The 23,655-nt window shown below is 43.6% G+C and overlaps 1 protein-coding gene across 5 annotated transcripts in view; it reads left to right on the top strand.

The window, feature by feature from the left end:
• Positions 1 to 1,074: 1,074 nt before the first annotated feature.
• PPP3CA (protein phosphatase 3 catalytic subunit alpha) overlaps positions 1,075 to 23,655 on the top strand; it is a 196,886-nt gene continuing 174,305 nt past the window's right edge. For 2 of the 5 annotated variants that reach the window (XM_066996852.1, XM_066996851.1), the window contains exon 1: positions 1,075 to 1,495. In XM_066996852.1, the coding sequence (XP_066852953.1) occupies positions 1,438 to 1,495 (58 nt within the window). In that variant the 5' untranslated portion in view covers positions 1,075 to 1,437. The remainder of the gene's footprint in view (positions 1,496 to 23,655) is intronic. The other 3 variants (XM_066996853.1, XM_066996854.1, XM_066996855.1) reach the window with 2 other exon arrangements.

Raw genomic sequence — 23,655 nt, 5'->3', positions numbered from 1 at the left:
GCTCTTCTGTGCGCTTGGTGCTTCACAAAGTATGCTTAGCATCTGGGGAGCTTTATACGTACCTGATGTGGGCTCTGGGGTTTATTTGGGTGTACAGGAAATACCTTGCTTGAACACTGGATTTGTTTCTTATTGTTGTGTTACCGCTGTGAGAGGAATCGCAGATGGGTGCCTTGTTCTCATGTTCATGGGACCAGAGGATGGTGGCACCACAAGGAGCTCACCACGGCTGTTGGAACAAGACTCACGCCGTCGTACTGAAGGCCAGTCACGTACGATGCCTTCTCATGTTCTGGGAAAATACCACAAGGACGGCCAACCAAACATCCCCTAGAACTGCCAGGCAAATCAAAGCTGAGAATATGTGTCATAACTGCCATGTTATTTTCTTTGTGGCTTTCTGAAGCAATAATATCTGCTAACCAAGCAACTCGAACGGCACCCCGGAGGGAAACGGGGAGCCGGGCAAGGTGTCTCTGGCTTCTTGGCTCACCTACACAGGCGTTGTTCAACAAGAGCTCTCTAAACACCCCTCTCCCCGAAGAGGCGCGCCCCGTTTTTCCTCTGTAATTAAACCCCACAGCGCAAAAACCCAACCGGAACCGCTCAGCCCCAAAAACGAGCTCCTCCTCGCCAAACACGCACCAACAAGCCCTACGCGGCGCCCACCGCGGGGCTGGGGGCTGCCGGCAGAGGCACGAAGCCTGCCTTCGGGGCACCCACAGGGACGAGGGGCGGCGGGGTCCCCCCCCCACACACCGAGCCCCCAGAGGCCCCGCTGCGGGGCGCTGCGGCAGGGCCCTGAGGCGGCGGCGGCCCCGGCCGGGGCGCACCTGGGCGGCCCCGCGGTGGGCGGGCGGGAGGCGCTACCTGACAGTGACTGGCGGCGGGGCGCGGCCAATGGCGGCGCGGAGGGGAGCGGGGCCGGGAGGGCGGCGCGGAGCCGGCAGCGGGGCCGGGGCCGGGGCCGGGGCCGGAGCGGAGGGGCCGGGGGGAGCGGAGGAGCGGGGCTGCGGGGAGCGGAGAGGCTGAGCGGGGAGAGCCTGCGGGGCGGGCGGGCGGGCGGGGGGGGGAGGGAGGGGAGACGGATCCTGACCTTAAGGAGGAGGAGGAGGAGGAGGAGGAGCCGGCGCTGCGCCGCGGAGGAAGGAAGCGCAGGGCTGCTGCGTTTGCAACCTGGCCGCCGCCGCCGGCTCGGGGCTCTGCCTGGTGCCGCTGGTGCCTGCTGACACTTGCCTGGTTCTGCGCGGGGGGAGAAGCCGGCCGCCTCCAGCAGCGGGGAGCGGGGGATAATCCGCCGCCGGAGGTCGGAGGAGGAGGAGGAGGAGGAGGAGGAGGAGGGAGGAAGGCAGCGCCGACCCAGCGGGACGCGGCAACTTCGGGCCACCTCGGAGGAGCCGGAGCCCTGCCCGCAGCGGCGGCCGCCGCCCGGCCGACATGTCGGAGCACAAGGCCACCGACCCCAAGCTGTCGACGACGGACAGGGTGGTGAAAGGTGGGTGCCGCGACGGGGTATCGCCCTCCCCGCCGCTCGGGGGGGCTCGCCGCGGGGGTCGGGGGCGTGTGGGGGGGCTCACCCCGCGGGTTGGGGTCGGGGGAGGGGGCTCAGCACGGCGTTTGGGGCCGGGGGGGTCCCCCCCCCGCTGCAGCGCGGCTCCCCCCCCTCTCCTCGCCCAGGCTGCGCAGGGCTGGCTGCAGAGCGAGGGGGAGCTCCGCCGGGTATCCCCCTTCCTCCTCCTCCTCCTCCTCCTCCTCCTCCTCCCGGTGCGGCCACCGAGGGCTCCTCGACGAGGGCACCCCCCGGTGCCGGGCGGCCCGCAGCCCCCGGCAGCCCGCAGCCTCCCCCGGCCCGCGGGGCTGCAGGGGAAGGCGGCCCCGGCACATCGGCGCTTCCCCATTTCCACGAGCCGAAGCCAAACCTTCCATGTAGACGTTATTTACCGTGTTATTATTTGGAGGTTTATATTTACGCTTCCTATTGCCGTTTTCCCCCCTTTTATTATTTTTTTTTACCCTTTTTCCTCCAAATGGAATTGCAGATGTCGTAAGAAATGCAATTGCAACCATGACACGTTTTTTTTTTTTTTTTTTTAAAGTGGCTTGGAAATTTATCTTCCAATACCCGGAATATTTATAACAAGCACTTATATCATGCCAGAAGCAGGCTTCAGAGACCTGAAGCAGCTCTGTTTAGCTGATGCATATCCTCTCTAGGTACAACAAACCCTATTGGGGAGGCTTCGTCGCCGTTATGGGGTGGCTGCCTTCTTTTTTTTTTTTTTTTTGGACTTGCTTTAAAATCTGCCTTGTTCCTGACACATGACCAAACGTCCTGATCGCGTGTGTGACAGAACTTCCTTTGACTAAAGTAGGTGTTCAGCATGAGTAAGAATTGCTGCAGAATTGGAACTGCTATCTCCATATTGACAAACCCCCCCAGTGGTTTGCATCTTAATGGGTTTTGTCAGCAACCACTCTTTTGCATTTTTTTTTTTTTTACACACGCTAATATGTTCGTAATATCTCAAAGCACCATTTTCTTAGAAAACTCAGCAGTATTGCACGAATAATTTTATAATGCAATTAGAAATCGACTTTGTTAAACTGAGAAAGTATTGAACAAAACCGAAATGCTGCTTGGGTGTCTCTTCATCTCCGCTGGTAACTGTTGTCTTGTGTCACTGTGTCACACGAAGATTTGTTTAACCGGTTCATTTTTTTATTAGATAGTGAGTTCTTCTCAAGGTCTTAAAATAGTACCTGAAGAGGGTAGCACACAGTAAACTGATTTCTTAATAGGATTATTCTTTGCTGTATCATAGGCACTCCACACTGCCTTCATATAGACTGTAAGGAAATCTAGTAAGAAAACAATTGGTGGTGATAATGGGGATAGGAAGAGGTTGCCTTGTTTCTTTTCCATGGGATGTCACTTGTGCTTTCTTGAGGTGAGCAGCTGGAATGGGCTTACAATGTTAAAATGAATAAGAAATAATAATAATAAAGGAAATAACACCTTGTTAGCACCTATGCAAATAGCCAGAGAGCCCTGATACTGTAGAAGGCAGACCAGGTTTTCTGATGGTGCTGAGGTAGAACCGTGAAAACAACTTTATTTTTATTTTTTTTTAAGGTTTCATTTCATGTGATATTTTAACTTAATTTGGAAAGGAGATGTTTGTGGCATATGGATGTAAGCTCTGGCTTAAGCTCTTCTCCGCCTGCATGCGTGCGGTTGGTTGTTTTGTTGTTGTTATTTGGCTTGTTCATTTTATTTATTTATGTGTGTGTGTGTGCGTTAAGCCCTTTCGATTTGCTGGTGCATGACAGGAGATGTCTCCTTCTAACAACAGTTCTGAGCTGGCCGGTGAAAGCCCCGGCCAGGCAGCGTTACGCAACGATGGGTGCGCTCGGGGAGGTTCCAGCTCCAGCAGCTGCCTGCAGGTTGCTCGTGGCTGCGTGCTGCCTCTTAGATGGGCTCTTGTGGGCTCCTTGGCTTTTTCTCTGCCCGAAACAATCAAGCATACCGAGGAGTGGGATATTTCTGTAGGCGAGAACTGCATCTCACACTCATTTTGCATTGCTTATTGAATTTTCTGAACTGTGCTTAGACTGATTGCAGTCCAAAATAAAACGTGCTTTTGGGAGAAGGGGAAGACGGCTGAGGAGTCCCTAATGCTTATAAGGTTTTGGTCTTCTCTCTCCTCTGTTATGCCGTTGGTGCACGATTACATCTGACAGTTTGAGTGAAATGTGCAGATCTGGGATGGTTGTGCAATGAGGGGTGCAAAGAAGAAATTCAAGTCTGTGTGTCATGTTAAGTTTTCAGAAGCAAATTAACTCTTGGTAAAGCTGGCAAAATTGTATTCTTTGGAGTTAAAGGGAAAGAGGTTCCTGTATGTGAATCTGCAGCATGCAGTTACAGTTCGAGTAGTACTTTTTTTTTTTGATTTATTTTTGTGCTCTCCTTAATGTAATATGTACTTTGTCATGAAAATTAGACAAATCATCTTTCATCTGTGGATTTATTTTTATTTTTTTCTCCTGTAGAGGAGCAATGCTTACTTGTAGTTATCAGACCATTCAAAGATGACCTGTACATTCAAATGCTTGCAGGATCAAGGCTCAGGACAACATAGTGTTGCAGCAAATGCTGACCTGGCATGTTTACAGATTGAAATTCCTTTCTTTTTTGTTAGAGGTATGATGCAGCCTTCACCCGGACAGAGCTGTTTACAAGTTCTAGTTCTCTTTCAGGATTGGGAAAGCTACTCCTTATCTACACTGCTTTAAACTCCTGAGACCTGCTAGCCAGAGCGTGGGCTCGGTTGCGCTAGTGAAGGTGGGGATACCTGTCCAGGAAAAACTGGACTGAGAATACTAGCTCATTCCTCGTGGGTCACAGAACAGCTGTCTGATGTCAACAGCTTTTGGTCACTACTGACATTAGCGAGATATGAACCCCACTGACCTGGAGGGAAAAGCTGCGTATCAGGTTACTTGACCTCCTCAAAATATTCAGTGTTGCGTTACTGCCTTCTAGAAATACTGCTCTAAAGCAGAGTAATCCTAAATCAAAACTTCAAAAGTGAGCCGTAATCGTCATACGAAGAAATAAAAGCAGTATTTCCTGGAAATCTTTCTGTTAGCTAGGTACAGTGATTGATTCTTCTTTGCAGGTCAGATGGTTGTGTGCTTTTGATTTTGATTTTTTTTTTCCTTCCCCTTTGAAGGAAAGTAGAGTTTTAATGGAATCCGTCCATCTCAGCTCTTCAGATGGGCTGCTGCCATGGCTCTTGATCCTTGGTGTTGGCAATCTCGTTGTGCATTGTGTGCTTAGGTGCACGCAGTTATATCAAGAACTGACACCCCCCAAAACGCCGGACAGCAGCCTCTGCTATCTCTGAATTTCCAACCGTGTCATTGTTAACGATCTCCTAACGTTCAGGCTGTCAGTTGTTTGTAATATAATATGAATGTCAGTTCCCAATCGATATGTTAGCCATCAGTGTTAACTTCAGATTCATGAAAGATAAAACTGGTGTTTATTGCCGTCAATAATAGGAATTAACCATGAAGTTTAGGGTTTCCATTAGTCCAGGGGAGACCTGTATGCGCTCTCCAAAGGCTGGTGTACCAGGCTGGTCTTTATAGGAGTACTGTAGAAGCCTGCCTCTGTCTTCCCGTGAATCAAATACATTTTTCTCCCACCATGCACGTACCCTGCAAGTGCTGGGCTGTCCTGTGTTTTTTGGGTAGTTCCGTGCCATGACCTGAACGTCAGTAGTGCTGGTGCATGTGGTATGTGTTCTGGTGTGAATCTAAGTATCAGGAAATCTCTGCTGAGGACCGGTGCTACTTGGATAGTTAGAGCTGTCCAGTGGCAGGAGATGGAACTGTTTTGTGCCCCTTCTCTGAGGGTGCTGAAAGTTCAATATCTGCCTGATCCTCGTGAGGGAAAGGAGGGAGTTGCGTTGTAGTGGTTTCTATTGGCATAGGAACGCTGACTCTATTTTTGTTTTAATTAATTCAATTTATCCTTGTAATGCTTAAGAATGCACTCAGAGGGAGCCTGCATCTGGGTTTAAGGGATGTTACTGAGTGGAGAACCCACCTTGAGCTGTGTGCTCCCCATCCCCTTTTACCACTCTTCCTAGGGTGGTCCCCCCCTTGGCTTTGCCGCCTTTGTAAGCAAGGACCCCCAGTACATTCGTGAAACAAGCTGTAGGAGAAGCAGTTGAGGGCAGAAAACAAGTGGATGTGCTCGCATAGTCCTTATCTTACAGGTATTTAGAAAAGAAAACAAGGCTGGCTTATTTTCTTACATGTAACTGCTGTGTTCTTGTGTCTCACGGTCAAAACTCAGTTAATGCTTATAAAACCGATGGCTTCTGTCAGCTGGACGCTGCTTAGGTATGGCAGTCTGCGTGTGTCTGACACCTTGTGAACCTGTGTACGTGTGACTAATGTACAGCACTCGTCGTAAAGGATTGTGAACGTAGTAATGAGAAACCTAAATAAAAGCAAAGTACAGCGCTTGACAGTTACGCTTGTGTAATTAAACTGGTGATTTATTTTGATTTGTGAACTCTCTGTACCTCTTACTCATTAAGATAATTTTGTAAATAAGACTGTACTGAAACAAGTCTTTTACTGCATAAGGAAAAACCATGCGTGCACTGGAAGACACCTTTCTTACGCAATTCGCGTTGCACTGCATAGGTGGGAGACTTTCCTCGTGCTTTGGACTGATACGAGGCGAGGGGGGAAACAAACTGCCTTATCTGTGTGTTTAAAACCTTTATGTTTCTGAATTCCGTGTTGGCTAAAGCTGTCTTCTGTTACGTGTTCTTTCTGGCTGAGCCCAGGGAGAGGACTGGTGCTTTTGATACCGGTGGTGGTGGTGGTGGTGAGAAACTTGAAAGAGGAGTTCATGCTGGATGTTATCAGTGTTTAACTTAAGTGGAAAATATGAGCCAGCTGAGGTAATTTTCCATAGGGGAATGTTGTACAGGGCAGTTGTTTCCTCCCTGCTATCTATTCCCAAATTCAACGGTATCTACTTCCATTGCATGCATCCCACTTAGAGATGAGAGATTCCACACGGTTACGCTCGCTTTTCTGTGCGGGTTGTGGCAGGAAGATAAAATACAAAATGTATTTATCTCTGAGTATACAACCTGATACTCTTTCTTATTCTTTGTAGTTCCATGTCTTCCGGAACTCTCATGATTCTTCTCGCCTGGTATTTCTTAAGGAAATTTATCTTGGGCAGTGTTAATACCTCAGCTTGTTGTTTATTTGTTTATTGTAGCTTGTATGCTCCAAATGCATCCTTTTTCTTCAGCTCTTCTGTTTTGCTGAGCAGCTCCTACTTAAAGTACAGAAGAAACACAATTTAGGTTTGGTACTCCATTAAGTATGAATGTTAGTTCATTTAAGGCTTCCCAGTGATGTTGAAGCAGCAGGGTGTGGGGGATAGTTCCTCCTTTATAGCTTTAAAGAATATGGAGAAAAGCACTCCCTTAAGAGTATTTTAAGACACAAAGATACTGTTTTACACTTTTTTTTTTATTTTCTCAAGTATGCCATAAAAGAAGCCACAAGTTTCTGAAGTAAAAGCCACTTCAAATCACCTTCATGAAAAGGTGCCTTCTGATATTGTTTTATATGTGGTTTCACGAGTCAAATGCAAGTTGCTATTACATATCATTTCTTCTGCTGAATGCTTAAATCATTTCCTGTTCTGATAATCAGTCATTTACCTTGACTTTACCCCATAAAAGATCGTTTTATGGCTTCTCAGTCGATAATGGTGAAATGCATCATCCCAGTTCTAAAAAACACTGTAGCGTACGTGTGGCCTAGTTTGTGTAGGAGCGGGGCTCGGTGAATAATCTGCTGCTTGGCTTCCAGATGCAAACGTAGCAGTGTTGTGCCCCGGGTATGTCCTCCTGGTTATTTATTCCTCGCATGGAGGAGGAGATGGAAGAGCCGATGTGGAGAAACAGGGACAATAGATTCTGCGGTGGTAAATTTTATTTTTAAAGATAAAAATCCCAACTACTTTACTCCCCCACCAGAAAGCCAATACTGTTGAAGTAACACCCCCAGAGTAGGATCTCTTTGACAGTCATTTCCATGTGTTTTAAGCTGAGTATGAGACCTATTTTTATTAGCGAGGTTAGGCATGTTAACGTTGATATGGCAACACTGGTGTATGAGGAGAACATGACTGTCTTATTTAAGATTTTAATTATGATGCCAACACAATTTGCAAGTTGATAGCGCTTGTATTTGGAGCTGGAAAGGAGAAATAGTGGAGTGGAAAGGCACCAGAGGTCAAAAGTGATATTTTTATTTAGGAGTTAATTCCTGGGTGTTTCTGGGTGGGGTGTCCACGTTGCACATGCTAAAGGTGTAGATTTTTATAGGGTTTTTCATGAAGCTTTGGAAAACATTTTGCTTAACAGTAATCTTAACAATTAAACCTCTTTGTGCTTAGAAATCAAGGTGTGCTATACTGAACTTCCACTGCAGCTTTCCTTTGTTTTCAGTCTTTTTTTTAATACTTTCTCCCTCTTAAGTTTCAATATGCTCCTTCTTTTCCTGTTCATACTCTGTCCTTATATTCTTTTTAACTTTATTTTTTCTTCCCATTGCACCGTATGTTGAGCAGCTGAAGTGCTGCCTGTTTGCGGTTGGGATGCACTTTACCTAACGTAAGAGGTTCACTGGGTACAGCGTATTGCCTTTGATCCATCTGTAGGTGCCTGGGGAAGCACGTGAGAACAGGGGAAGTATATTATGACTCTTCCTCTGACTTCTGTTGTAATTCTGCAGCCAGCTGCTGACTCTGTGGCTTTCTTTTCAGGGACTAGCTCCACACACCACATCAGTGTGCTACTCAAGCTCTACCCAAGTTGTCCCAGAAGGATGTCTGTATTTTGCAGTTCAGCAGCTGCTTGCAGGTTGCTTAGCAGTAACATTGAAAGCTCCCAGCATGACTCCTGGTTTTAACTCATGTAGCTTGCAAAACGTTATGTGAGGGCTAGTGTGGTCATTGGTGGTTTTAGTTAATTTGGGAAGAGAGGCAGTGTAAGTACTTATGCTTTGGTGTCTCTGCAGCCTGACACAGAAATTAATTAGCAAGGGAAGGTAAGATTTGATGAAGGTGGTAATACTTGCTTGAAAAAAAAAATGAAGTTCATCACGGATGAGTGAACTTCAAAGCCTCCACCTTAAAGTCAAAGTGTTAAAGGTATAGAACCTAGTCTGTATAGAGATTAATCCTCTATGGCAAAATCTCTGTGGCAAAGAAGAAGAAAAAAACTCTTCTAAAATATAGTTGCATTAAGCCTTAGCAGTATTGATATATGCTTATCTGAAAAATGGAAAAACAGATAAAATAATTGAAGTTTGCATTTTGGGGTTTTCCAAATCAAGAAGTTCCCCAATGGGATGAAGCGGGTATTGGTATGAAAATGCTAGTATTCTACACCATACTCTTTTTCTCCAGGCAGTCTTTTAGATACATGCAGCTTAGGAGTTCTGTTGCACCATATTCTTGTTGGCCTTGAGTTGTCCTAGCTCTCACACAGTGTAGAGTTGATGGACTGGAGGGGAAAAAAAGGCAACAGATTTAACCAGAGAATTTATTCAGAATCCTAAAGCCAAGTTACCTCTTCGTGGTGGTGAAGTTCTCACCAACAAAATCAGTATAACTAACCTCCTGCAGAGCAAACTGTGCTATACTGTTGGCTCTGATTCTTGCCAATTACACAAAAATATCAAGCCTGCACAGTGTTGCCACAAGAAAGGAAGTGCACTTTGACCTTGTGATTGGAATGGTGAAAATAACAGGTATTAATAATGGGTTATGCAGATGCGATGTTGCAGACAGTCTTTAGCACTCACTCTGGGCATTGTTCAATAGACTTAATTAATAGAATCCCAACTACAGCTTTCTGGCCTAATTTAGTGTGACTAGGGCTTAATTTTTAATTTAAGCATTTGTGAGTGTCCTTGTGAAGGTAGGTTATACACAGTTGTTTTTTTTTCTTGCAGATAGTGACAGCCAAGTAATTGTGTGGCCAGATAAAAGCTAAGTTCCTGAGTTGTTCGTGTTTTGGACTACCCATCATTTTGAAATAAATCTTTAGTGGTCCAGATAAATAGCTCAAGGGGAGAAGAAGAGGCTCAGCTCCTTGTCTCCTTGGTTTTCCTGTTCTTGAGCTTTCTATGTTTCTTTGCTGGGGCTGTATGTTACTTGTTATAATGTCCCAGATCAGTTCCTATGGAGAAGGATATACGCCATGTATGGTTGTGTGGTAGTCTTTCTGAAGTGTTTGGAGTTCTTCTGGAATTGTTTCTGACATGGAAAACCTGCTGGTGAAGTGAATGCTGGTTTTCTTCAATAAATCAGTGTTTTTATTAGTAACAAGGAAAAAAAGCAGCACAGGGCAAAAAAGGAGCTTGGGATGTGTTTCTGGTCTATAATCCTATATGGGTGATTTTGGAGGGGAAAGCACATGGCTAGAGAGAAACATATGCTGATGTATTTTCTCTGGAAATTACATGAAATTGCTTGAAATAGTATATTCCAGGTTCTGCAGAGGATTTTTTTTTTATTTTTTTTTGTGGGCATACATACTTTTCCCCTAGCTTTCTCTCCATCTGTCAAGGAATAATGTTCCAGTAGAGATGTCTCTGAAAATTCTTTCTTCATCTCTCTCTTTTTTTTTCTATTTTCACATTTTCTTTGCATGTGTGTTTGAATCCTTATGGAAAACTTGATTTGGTTCACATATACAGTTAACAAAACAATTCAAAGCTTCTAGATGGGGAAACCCACCCTCTTGCTGGCCTTGGAGAGAAGATGTTTCATCATCCGCTTTGGACTTGAGATATTGTTCTACTCGGCAAATTTGGAACAAATTTGGAAATTTCTGGCTCATTCCTGCTTTTATTACTGCAGAGACAATTTTAATAATTAAATACCTTTCATTTACAGTGATTTTTTTTTAAGGAATTTAAAATAATGGACAATTTGAATGCAGAGCCATTCAGACAAAAATTCAGAGCCATTCCCCCAAACGCGCACACAGAAAAACAACCGAAAAACCCACAACCAAAACTAAAACATCAAACGCAGCAATTTAAATAATTTTTTTGGTCTTTTTTTTTTCCGTGATGTTTGCCAAGTTTCAGTTTGATGTAGATTACAATGGTCATACTGTGTTACAATCTTTGAAAAAGTGCAACTGGTCATTAGCTACAATGACACGAACAGCTGTAGTATTTTATGATAACAGCTGGGAACAATCTAGTTCTCTTCAATAACTTTTTTTATTGTTCCTTTCATGCCATTTTAAAATGAGAAAGCGAGATTATTGTATTTGTTCTCTACTTTACACCAGGGATTTCTTCGTAGGCAATGGTGGCAATTAGGTATCAAAATATCGCATTGCTGTTTGTGACTTGGAACGTTTCCCTTTGCAGGACCTGTTTCATAACCCGCTGAAATCTGCAGGAGTTGGAATCTTTTCATTAACTTGAGTAAACTGTGAATCAAGTAGTCAGCCTGTGACTTACAGTTTTGCTTTTGCTCTTCCTTTTCAGTGCCTGATTTTTGTCCACTGTAAACTGTGTTGTTATATCCGACCTGATGTGGCTTAGGCAGGACAGCGTTGTCTCTTATTTTCACACTGAGCAAAGCACGCTCCTGTTTGCAGTGCTGTCATCTAGCAAGCAAAAAGTGAGTTGTCTGTGTGGCTCTTCAGCTAAAGCAATAGTTTGTTTTGTTGCTGTGTCTTCAGAAATTGTCTAAAATGTTTTCCGTACATGTATGAATGTTTTTATCACTGAAAAAACACATAGGAGCCATTCTTATATATAAGTTTTTTTTGCCTGTGTTCTGCTCACTTGAAAACGAGTTTTCTTTAGTAGTGAATGCATCTGGGTTGCCTTAAGTAAAAGGTAGTCTGCTTTGCTTAACAATTTTTCCGGCACAATAGAGTATGTCCTAATATTAAAATCACAGTGGTAGTACTGAAGATGGACGTAGCAGATGTGTGTAAGAGCGTAATTTTCCTCATTGGGAGACCTGTAGTTCTGTGCTGCACAAAAATAAGGATATTATGGGGGTGAGAAGAGGGAAGCAGGGTGGCGGTGGCTGGTGTGAGCAGCTGCCTCCCTAGGAAGGAGGCCAGCAGCCTAATCAGGTGTGTTGGACGTGTGGCTGGGGAGACGGGGGAGCAGAAATGAACAGTGCAGTGGGCGAGGGCAGCGTTTTCAGGGCAGCAAAGCATTACGTAGGGAGTCCTAGCTTGCTCAGAAATCGAAAGCACGGAGCTGTTTTAGGAGTGCTTTGCCTAATGAGTTGTTTTGGCTCAGGTGAGTATCTTGGATTTTCAGAGGTGTTTGTGTGCAGCAGGGCGGGAAGCTGTGCGGTAACCACAAGGGAGCTGGGCTGAATCAACAAGGGGAGAACTGGCAAAGGCACTTGGTGAAACTTTTTTAGTGACTCGGATACTTTGTGTGTGCAGCCCTAAATTAGGTTTAAATTATCTGCAAATGGTCTTTGTGTGTGCATGTGGTTTTTTTTCCTCTTAAGAAAAGTTTCCTGAGATAGTGTTTATAGATTTGGTTACAGCTTTTAAGCTGTTTGTCCATACTGTTATCAGTAATAAAGAGGGGAAAGTGACTTTAAGGTGGTGTCTTTTGAGTGTACAAGATGAGGTTACTTTTGGTGGAGGAGAAGGAACAGTGAACTACAAAAAAAAACAAAAAAAAAAACTTTTTTCTTTGCAAATGGGGATGAGGCTGCATTCATTTCAGTTGAGGGACTAGCTTTAGCTTATGGGTGGTCTTCTACTTTAGCAGGTGTGAGTGTATGGTGTTTTTTGGTAACAAGATATCCTTAATTTTAACAATTTATCCTTCATATCAAAGTTCTTTTCTCAGTCACTTGCAACTTAATGGCATGAGCTTTGACAACTTCAGAGTCCCAGGATGGTTGAGGCTGGAAGGGCCCTCTGGGGGTCATCTTGTCCAAGCCCCTGCTGAAGCACATAGGCCCACTTGCCCAGGACCATATCCAGTATCTCCAAGGAGGGAGACTCCAGAACTTGTCTGGGCAACCTATGCCATTGCTTGGTCTGGGGAGCCCAGAGCTGGACACGTGGTGCAGGACTACGCTATTTCACTCACCATTTGATTTTTGAAATGTCAAAGCAGGCAGTTCCTGTGTGAAATTTAAATGTAAATGCAAGCGAATTTATACACGTAAAGCTCTTGCACATGAGAGAATAGCATGTCCTCATACTTTCTAACAAGACACTGTTGCTTCTCCAGAGCTATGAATCCCAGGTGGCACCAATCTCACGCGTAAACAGTACCTGTTTACCACACACACCATATCACAAGAGGAGGGATAGCACCCTTATTAACCAAAGTTTTAACTGTGTGTAACTTTTTGTACAAAATGTTAACTTCACGTCTTGTATCCTATTTTCACAGACAATACTTCACTGTAGGATATTGTTTGTTTAACCTAGGCTAGCTGTAGAAGTACTGCCAGTCAGAAAGTTACTCCACAGATATCTTTTTGGTTATAATCCAGTTGCTATGGTTTCTGAATATGTATTAGACTTCTTTTTTTCCCCTGGCTTTGTGGGAGTTGAAATAGATGGATTTTTTTTAATAAGTAATCTTTGAGAATTTTCCAACAGCCTTCTGGGTTGCATTAGGAGGCATGTTGCCAACAGGTCAAGGAGGTGATCCTTCCCTTTACTCAGCATGGGTGAGGCCTCACCTGGAGTACTGGATCCTGTTCTGGGCTCCCCAGTACACCAGCGACGTGGAGCTACTGGAGAGAGTCCAGCAATGGGCCGTGAGGATGACTGAGGGACTGGAGCATCTCCATCCTGAGGAAAGGCTGAGAGAGCTGGGGCTGTCCGGCCTGGAGAAAAAAAAAACAAGGCTCAGGGGGAACCCAAGAAAACATTTTTGAGTTACTGAGAGGGTTGTCAAACATAGAAACAGGTTGCCTGGAGAGGCTATAGAGTCTCCATCCTTGGTGATATTCAAAAGCTGTCTGGATGTGGTCCTGGGTGGCTTCCTGAAGGTGGCCTTGCTTCAGCAGAGGGCTTGGACCAGATGACCTCCAGAGGCCCCTTCCACCCGAAATGATCCTGTGATCGTCTTCCAGTGAACTCTTTTAAATGGGTAGTTGAAGCACAGTTTATGAGTTCACAGTCCTTTTGACCAGACATGAGATACAGAAATCTTTCTTCCTTTAAAAATGAACAGCTGTGTCTGATAATGAGATCTTCTACAGGAAGAATGCTTTGAGTGATTATGAGGATCCACCATAAAACACTTACTTTGAAATAACACCACGATACGATGTATCGGGGAATCATATATTTTATTTTCATATTTCTACAGAAATTGACACATCCATATGTAGATGGTAGTGTTGCTGGCAAAACACTTGCATAGACCACTTTTGATGAGTTTCAGAACTTTCTAAGCATTGACAGCTCCAACATTTTGTGTAACTTAAAAGGGGGAGCAGGAAGTATGCCCACTGTAGTTTGCTTTGGGCAGCTCTAAGAAGAGTTGGAAAAAGCTTTTATGTGAATTTTTCGTAGTCATTACCAAGGCTTCTGACGTGATGGCCAGAAAGGTCCGTTTTCTTTCAATTACCGGATGGAAGTTGTTATCTTTTACTAGTCTTTGGTTCATCTGATCTTTTCATAATGGCATGAGGATTAAAACTGAGATTGCTGTCAATCAGTTAAAAAGCTTTGAAAATTGTAATAATGAAAAAGGCTTTGTCTTTCAGATCTGAAGTTCTCTTTGCTGCTTTCTCATGCTTTTTTATTTCCCTGTGAAGGTACATGTTGCCATGCAGGGCTAGTTAGGAAACACCTGAGTACTGTATGTATAAACGTAAAATCAAACCTGTGATAAGTGAAGTTCCTGGTACTACCCTTGTAGAAGTTCTGAGCAAGTTCTCTATGTGGAATCACCTTCGCAGATAATTAATCTGGATAATGGCTTTTTTTTTTTTAGTGAAAACGTGGCTTTCTTGCATTCAGTTGACTAGATAGATATATTGGAAGAAAATGATAGGCATTCAAATATTGTAATTTGAAATGAGAATTGCCTCAGTGCTCATATAGATCGTACTGTATAATAAGACACGGGACAACATGTGAAAGAAGTTTAAATACATTTGCTGTCTTTGCAACATGCAGAACAAGAACCAGCAAAGGATTTGCTTGTTCAGCTAATGTGTCTTTGGCCTAGGAATCTGTTATTAGAAAAGTGTATGTCAGAAGAGTCATTGCTATGGGGAATCTTCTGGTCTCCAAAGAAGGATTCAGGATGTTAAGAGTTGCCGTAAAGGTACTTGTTGAGCAAATCAAAAAGGCAACAGGTTGAACACAGGTACTGCAACCTGGAAGGATCTTCCTGGCAACTGAACACCCAAGAAGAGCTGAGGAGGTGCTTTGAATAGGTGGAAATGAAGAGCAAAACAAAAAGCCCAACAACCATCAGGTGCTGTTAATAGTATATACACGTTTACCGTAAGCATGGATGGATATTCCAGTAGTCTTTCTTCTAGCCATGCTGCAAGGCATTTCTTCCTAAATTGCTTTGACAGTTATGCCCTCTTCTTTTGTTGAGGTAGAGGCACGCCAAGAGAAGGCTTGTTATCAAAGTGGGCACCTGTCATAGTCACAAATATTTTACTGGAGGAAATTGTTTCTGTGGGTTATAATCATGAAAAACTTCTCAAGAGTGAACTGATCTGTATCCTGATGCAGTGATATATATATATTGGGCAAGATTAAAAGGTGACTTCAACTTGTGCCCTTTTTAATCTGAAACTATAAAGCAACTCCCTCAGATAAATAATTTTATCAGCAAGTATTAAAAATTCACCAGAGTTTTGCAGGGCTTCCAAAATTGTTGCCTGAAGTGTTAACATAACAAAGTTGTGCAAAGATAAACCCCGGTTCCATAGTGATTCCCCAAAAATAAAGGGCTGTGTGAGGGCAGGGGATTCTTCCTGTGCCTTGATACAGGGCTAGGATTTTAACTGCCTCCCTAAAGGTTTAGCAGAGAAAAACCTGGTCTTCAAAGATGTAAGATTTTGTCTTTGTGCAAAGAAAATAGTTGGTGGCAGTAATAACGCTTCCAATGCGCACAGCAGCTGAGTGAACGTGAAAAGTCAGTGAGATCAGATGGCGTGTCTAGCCAGACAGTGCTATAAGATCCTTTCACAACTGCGTTTTAACTACAGAATGAATTACCTTAGTCTGAATTTTTTAATCTAGTGTCATGGATTATTTTGGTGAAAACTGTTCATTTCAAGGTGTTCACCTTGCCTCCTGAGCATCAGTTTTTAAAAAAAAGCTTTTCTTATTTAAAAAAAAAAATCATCATGGTGCATTTCTAAACAGTAGTCTATAAACATGGGAATAATATATAGCAACCATTTCATTGCAGGAGTCCTTGTTGAAAGAAATGCATTTTTTTCTTTGCACCTTCTGGACCTGCAAAATCGTATTTGTTGTTGAGCATCTGCCAAGATTTGTCAGACTCATTTACTGAGGGATGAGTCTTCTGGAAGTTTCGGTAGGCTGGGGATCCAGGGAAGAGCAGGCTGGATTAGTTCTGAAACTTTGAGTGCTGTAGGAGGCTGGAAAAGAGCAGGCTGAATTTATTGCTGGCGCAGTGCTCAGCAGCGGTCAGAGAGGATACCGCTCAGAGCTAGGGAAAAACACAAGTGGCGTTTGAATTACCTTCCCTTGTCTTCATCGGCCCTTGTCACAAGGTTATCCTTATGCCTTCCATCTGCGAATGCTAATAACATTGTAAATATTTCCTGCAAGCCTAGGAGACTCTGCTTTTGCATATTTTGAATTAAAAAAAGAAGAAAGTTACTTCTGTACTGGCTCACCCCGGAACGCTCTAGTTTGGAACTGTGCTATTTAGAGGCAACTTTACGTGTGAGTAGTTCAAAGGAGAAATCTTTTCATTTGATGTGACCTTCGCTAGTGAGGAGTGCTGAGTATGATAAATGGACTGGAGAGCAGGGTTATTTATTCATGTGTGCGCATCTATATTGCATTGTAGAAGTCTCTGAGTGGCTGGTTTCTACCGAAAGATACCCGAAGAAGAAAACGGGTCCACATAGGTTATGTGTTTGTACCTGGCAGTACTGTAGTACAGTACAAAGCTGTTACTGATATTAGCAGGTGATTCAGACCTTTACTTCAGAACTGGAAATAGCAAACATCCAAACAGTTCCTACCGAGCTGCAAATACCGTCACGTTACTGGTGTGTTTCTGGTAGAACAGCATCCTAGGTCAGTACACGTGAATGCACTTCTCATGTACTGGTGGTGTAGTGAGAGGAGCAGGTGCTCTTAACCAGAACCAAACCAGTGTGTAAGGGAGAGGTAAGTGCTAAAGGCTTTCTGCTGATAACCCACCAGTTCTCTTTTCAGCCTTTGACTTCCAGTTTAGATGGGGAAATGATGGGGGTAGTTGTGTGGCCTGGGAGGTCTCACAGAGGCAACAGCATTAATGCTTTGTGCTGTATACTAGCTAGACTTTGACCTTAACACTTCAGAAAAATACTTGCCATTTTCACCTTAGAAAAGACTCAGGTCTCAGGCTGCTAAATCCTACTGAAAATGAATGATTTTGTTCCCAAGTTAACCAAAATGAATGCCTTTGGTTCCTTTTAACAACAAAAACAAAGCAATCTAAAACCAACCAAACAAAATTGTGTACAGCTGTACAGGATCTCTTTTCTTTGTATGCAAATTTGGACTTGATGAAAAAGAGGATGTTTTCTTGCTTTAGTGACCTTGCTGATATAAAGCCTCTGTTAATATGGCCTGTCTAATGTCGTAACCTTCTTCTTGAACAAGAAAACTGATGACTGGAATGCATGTTGTCAACTTCTGTAATCAGGGTACTTGAAATATTTACAGTACCGTGATTACTGTAAGACTTCTTACATATACACACGCTGTAGCATTCTTAAATATTTTTGCCTTTCAAGTCTACTTCCTGGTTTGTCTCTTACAGTAGATTTTTTTTTTTTTTTTACCTAAGGTGTTTGGCAAAACGAATCAAATACAAACTCCTTGACCTCCTGGCTAAGGTTTACCATGTAGACACTTAAGAGATTTCCTGCTGAAGTAGGTGGGAGGAAGGAGCAACTGTGCAAAGCCTGAAGCTTTCTTACAGGCCTCAAACCCCCTCAAGCACCTACTGAAGCTGCCAAGCTCTGTACCAGGGAGTTCCCTGTCAAGAGATTCAAACCTTTTTTTGTGGATCCAATGAAGGGCATTGAGCAGCAGGGGGATAAATCCTGCTTTGCTGGGGAGGACTCTGTGCTCGGACAGCCACCTCAGGTGGCTGGGGCGACCTATGGGTGACTGCCCGGCTGCGTTACTTCCAGTAGGAGCGGGATGCAGAGGAATTTCAGTGCGGGGCTTGGCAGAGCGATACGTCTCCTTTCCATTGTGTCTGAGCTGCGAACAGTTGGTGTCGTACCTGACTGAAAAAGCTTCGTTCACAGAAGCAGCTTAAGCTGCTTGTTTCAGACCCTGATAGTCAGTCCGACGGGAAGTAATAATGTAGCCCAAAACTATTACAGCTGTAATCTCTCTTGCCTGCAGGGCAAAGTTCACAGAAAAACCTTCTAAAACCTGGCTACAAACTCATTTAATTGAATCTCATATTTTAAACTGGGCATATCTTGGAGTGAGTCCAGGGCATGAAACTGGAGAGGATTTGGTGGCAGTAATAGATGATGTTCTCCTGTAACTGGATTGCCAGGCATCTGTTTTCTGCCCCGGAGGAGGCAGCGTGAAAGAATGTGCCCACCCAGCGATAGGCAAAACTTTGCTCTTGGATTGCTCCTTGCTGGGGATCTTTTAGACACTGCTGGAGTGTCTAGCTCTGAAATGAGGCTTTTGGAAGTGGTTTTAGTCCTCTGGCACAAGAGGAGTACCCACAGCAAAAAGATACGGATTTGCTTTTTTTTTTTTCCTAGTCTGAAATTGTGGAGCCAAGTCCCTCTTTTTCCACTGGAATTAAGGGTGGTCCTAGATGTTATGCTCTGTGTTATCTGTGTAAGACATGTTTATCTTTGACTTTCCCTTCTCTCATGTAATCTAGCAATTTTCTTTATAAAATCTAGGTGCTTTGGTATAACTCCTACCCAAATGAAGCATGCTTTTTGCTTGCCGCTCCCTCTGTGGAAAGGCCAAGAGTTTAGATATCAGTTTGCAGATGCTGATTGTTGTTTAATTCAGCTCAGGTTTTATGGCAAGAAGGATGATGCAAGAAGAAGAAACAGTGAAGAGAAGATAAGTATAAATAGAAACAAGTCATGCCTGGATATACAGTGATCTAACTTCTGTCTTCCTTCAGAGATTCTCTGTTCACGTCTGCCTTGGTCACCTGGTCTTCGCTGCCTGACTGTGGAGTCGGTCTTCCCGAACAGTTTTTCACCTCTGTCTGAGAAATTTCCATTTTTCAGTTTTTTATTTAGCAGTCTAGTCCCTTCTCCAAAACATCTCTTGATGGTGATGTACATAAACTACCTCAAGGTTTTCTTAAAGAATAGTGGAAGCAAGCCCACTAGTTCTCCCAGGAGGAAATCTCAGTGAGGTCAGTCATATTCCTTTAGCTTCTCTTCTGGTTTTGTTCCTTCCTATGCCTTGTTAAACAGTCAGGAAGATTTATCATAAATCACTTTTAATTTCCTCTTGTGCAGAATACAATCCAATATGGACTTTTATTTTTCTTACGATAAATCTACCAGAAATTGTTGTAAGGGTTTAAAAAAAAAAAAAAAAAGCCAGGTGTTACAAACATATCTGATGTTTAACCTCACTCAGACATTTTGTTATTGGTCTTTCATTTGCTTGATCCCTGTGTGGTTAAGTTATTGGCTCATGGAATAGGTAATTAGGGTTCACCTTACCTGTATAGCCATTGGTTATTTTGACCTGATTTAAAATATTATAAATTCAAATACATATTTAATTAACTCTTGCGAGCATCTTTCTTTGTATCTGTTTATGGAGTATTATTCAGGTTTTCAGGCATTTTAGGGTTTTACTGGGGGGACCATGAGATTAACAGAAGTGCTGCATGGAGAGAGAACCTTCAGAAAGGGGGAAGAGGAGAAAGAATAGACAATACAATGTTTTGTTCTCTACCAATTTATTTTTTGTTTTCATTTTAAGCCCAGCAAGAACGGGGAAAGTTATATTTTTCTGTTTCTAGCTACTCTGTTACATGTTGGCATCCTCCTTCTGTTCTCGATACAAGTTACTGAAAGGAGAAATGGATCAGGGGGCCTCAGTGGGAGTAACACGTGCTGGGATCCACAGCAAATTCTGAAAACGCGATGTTAGTTGCTGGAGTTTGTTGTGTGACATTGCACATCAAAGGAAATGACAACATAAATTGTGTTTTGCTATGCTGGTACTCTTGCTAATATGCAGGCTGTTTTTTGTTTTTTGTTTTTTTTCCTTTACCTTCTCTGAAACACAGAAGAAATTCTTATATCTCCAAGTCCACACGTGCTCGGTGGCTTTCCCGTGGTCTTGCAGGGAAACCAGCAGCATTTTGGCCTCCTGAGTTGCAGCCCAGTGCCCCAATCTGTTGTGTCAACGCTGCTCAAAATAGTGGTGTCTGGTGCTACCTGTGTGACAGAACAGTTTGGTCTGGCACACACCCGCTTTGCCTCTTGCCTAAGTCGAAGCACGTATTTTATCCTCTAGGAACACAGTCCTGCTCTCCCCAGCTGGGATTCCAGAACGGAAACAAGGATTGATCTTTAAATGAGAGTCTGAATCATTACAGCAAAGCCTGGACTTTAAATACATTCAGGTGTCCTTGTGTTTTCAGTAGCAAATCTCTTTTCCAGAATGGTCACAGTTAATTTTTATTCCAATTAAAAAAAAAAAAAAAGGAAACTTGCTACTTTTTTAACTTTACTTGACATTTTAGGATGGAAAGCAGTTAAGCTGCTCACAGCGCAGTATTTGAAGATTTACAATGTATATTTAGAGTCTGTTGCTTTTTTTTTTCCACAGCAGCTTTTGTTTTTGATGTCTCTAACTTGGTCCAAATCCAGTCTCTCTGGCACTGGGAAGTAGGTTTGAACGGCAGAGTGTCTCCTTCAGGCAGTGGCTCAGGTGAGCAGTCACTTAACTCCCCGAAGGCTTTCCTGTATCTTAAGGCTGTGTGCATCACTGTCATTTCCTCAGACCTTGAATGTGTTCTTAGGCATTCAGCCAAACACGGAGTATCGCGGCCCTTGAAAACTGGTTAGATCCCAGTATAGTTTGCAGTCTTTCGTAGGTACTTTGTTTTTATCTAGCAGTGACTAATTACAGCAAATGCCGTCTGAAAAGGCTCTTAAAATTTGAGAGAAATCTTTTTTAAAATATAGATTTTTCCTAAGGCAAAGTGATTATTCTGTAGAACCTGACTCGCTTGTGGAGATTTTTCTCCCTTAAGAAAATCTACAATAAATTCATAGAAGAGCTGTGCATAGAGCATATATTGCTCTCTGCTCCTCTAAGGGAGAAATTATTGTTATGATTTGTAAATGCAATCAATTTACAGCATTAAGGAGGACAACTAATAAATGACTTTTTTTTCTAATGCTTTCCTTGGGAGGTGGTGACAACAATTTAGAAAAAGGAGTTTTACTTTTCAAGCAGAAGTTGAAATTGCTATTTGTAAAGTATGTGACTTCTGAAAAGGGATACCAAGATTCAGTGGGTCTGTTCGCAGAAAAAATCATGCTGTGGGTTGGAGATGCTGGCTTGGAGGAGTGGCACTGTCCAGAGAAGAAACCTTGTCCTATTTTATCTTTCTGTCCACTTTGTCTCTCACTTTTTTTTTCATTCTTAACTGAACAGTGTTGATTTGTGACATGATCTGAAACACAATGAAAACAAAGTGCGTTGACAGGTTGGCATTCACTGAGCTTTGATGCCAGGAGGCTTTTGGAAAAACACCTAGTCCTAACACGTACAAAAAGTCAGATCAAATACTGTATGGGAGACTGCTTGCATTTTGGTCACTGCAAAATAGGGACGAGTTGTTATGGGTGTTGTAGCTGAGGTGGGCTGTCGGTAGTATTGTCCTTCTGGGGACGTGGGTATGCTAAAGTGGAAAGGGCTGATTGTGTAGTTGTAGGGTGGGATTCTCTCTCTCTCTCTGCATTGCTGTTAAATTGCAATCATTTTGTGCATTAACCAGCATTTTGTGTGAACTTACTTTCAGATGACTGTAAGCTGAAGGGGATATTTGTGGGTATTTGTGTAAATCACTCCTATGGAGGTTTTGCAGTATTTCATGCAGGAGCAGTATTCCTGAGTGTTAGCATCCTGGATTGGCCATGCATGGAAACAGACCTTCCTTCACTCTTGTCTAATAAAGTATTTGCTTCCGCTGTGCAGAGACCGCTGTGCTCTTAATTCGACTAAGAGCTGATGAGAGCTCTCCAACAGGTAGCAGTGGAAGAAGAAACAGCCTGGCCACGCAACAGGGCAGAGCAATGCCTGCTAAGTACGATGGTGTAGCGCAGCCCCAGCAGTCCATGTGGGCTTCTTGCAAGAAAGCCTCCTCCCTGATAGATGACGAGCTTGCTGTCGAGTCTTCCCAGCCCATAGGCTTGTTATCGAGTCAGCTTATCAAAATGGCAGCTGCAACCTTGTATTTCTTTTCTTTTGTTACTCGCTAACGCTGGCTCCTGGTGTGGCTCTGGAGCCCCTTCCGTACGACGTGCCACGCGGGAGTTTGCTGTGTTGCCCTCCGTATCGGTAGGCAGCCCTGTCTTAATGTATCGGGTAAGCATAACAGTTTACAGAGGGCTGAGGAAATTCACTTAAGGACTGGTAAATATTGTTTGCCTTATCTCTGTTAACCTAAACAATTCCTCTAAATGGCTGCTGGTAAATGATCTCGGCTAGGTTCTATGAAAATGAAGTATTTGATTTTAAATGGGTTTAAGAGGCCAGCCAGGGTTTACTTCGCTGTGATGGCAAGTTCTCAAATAAATCACAAAATCGTGCATGGGTGGTCTCGAGTCAGGCTAATTAACTATATTTGGACTCTTAAACTCTGTGATGCCATGACTTCTCTTCCTTATTTTTGTTCCTAAAGTCTTAGTTATTTTTCCAGAAGTGTATGATCTGATGGCTTACAGAAGCTAGCAGGGATTGTAAGAGTTTTAGCATCCCCTCAGAACAATTTAAGCGCAGTGCTTTTGCAAACATCTGCAAAAGGTTGAAGTATGTTACATTGTCATTTCACAGGAGCAGGGCTGGACCAGAAGTTTTTTTCCTGCTGATGTCTCATTTGCTGCTCCGTGGTCTGCTGAGAGGGTAATTAAGAGATGTGGGGTCTTGGCCGTGAGGAAGATACAGCCCTCGACACATTCTTGCAAAGGCTAGAAGATGGCTTGTTTTCTCAGGGTCTTGCCTAAAGCCAAGTATAAAGTGCTTGTTCAGCAACTTAATGATGTGTTTCTGGTAGTGTTGCCAGGTCTTGTTCAGCTCGTGAAGTCTTGTTGATTATAAAAGAGTTACAGTTCTTTTTATTTTGATTTTAAATCTGTCATCCTCTTGCTTAATCTTTCTCCTATAAAACGCCAGGAACATTGCTAGCCATTTTCTTGCTTTGCTTGATTTGTGACATCCTTCTGTTTTATGATAACTTGTTAGAAGCATGTTTTAAACCTGAAGCCACCTGCCCTTCTGCAGGGATAACAGGTGGCTGCCCAGCATTTCTGAAAGACTTGATACCAGTCACCTGCTAGCCAAGGAAGTCTGAGGTGCTGTTGACCTGATATAGGAGGAAGAGATGCTGCCGGTGGCTTGCTTCCTTCTGTGGTCACCCACCGTTCAGATGGAGCAGCTTCAGCATTTCTGGTGCTGTCGCCATGTCCTCTGTTACAGATTGCAGGCCAGATGAGTTCTCACTTGAGGGTGGGAATGGCCTGGACTCCTCTGTGCTGTAGGGTTCTTCAAAGCCTCTCTGCCAGTTTGAAATCCTCCTGGAGGAAGAGGAGTGAGAAGAGGAGCTGGGTCT

Source organism: Anser cygnoides, chromosome 4, assembly GCF_040182565.1.
Source record: "Anser cygnoides isolate HZ-2024a breed goose chromosome 4, Taihu_goose_T2T_genome, whole genome shotgun sequence".
Classification (NCBI taxonomy): domain Eukaryota; kingdom Metazoa; phylum Chordata; class Aves; order Anseriformes; family Anatidae; genus Anser; species Anser cygnoides.
The sequence above is the reverse complement of the archived record's forward strand: the minus strand, read 5'-3'. Positions and strand labels throughout refer to the sequence as shown.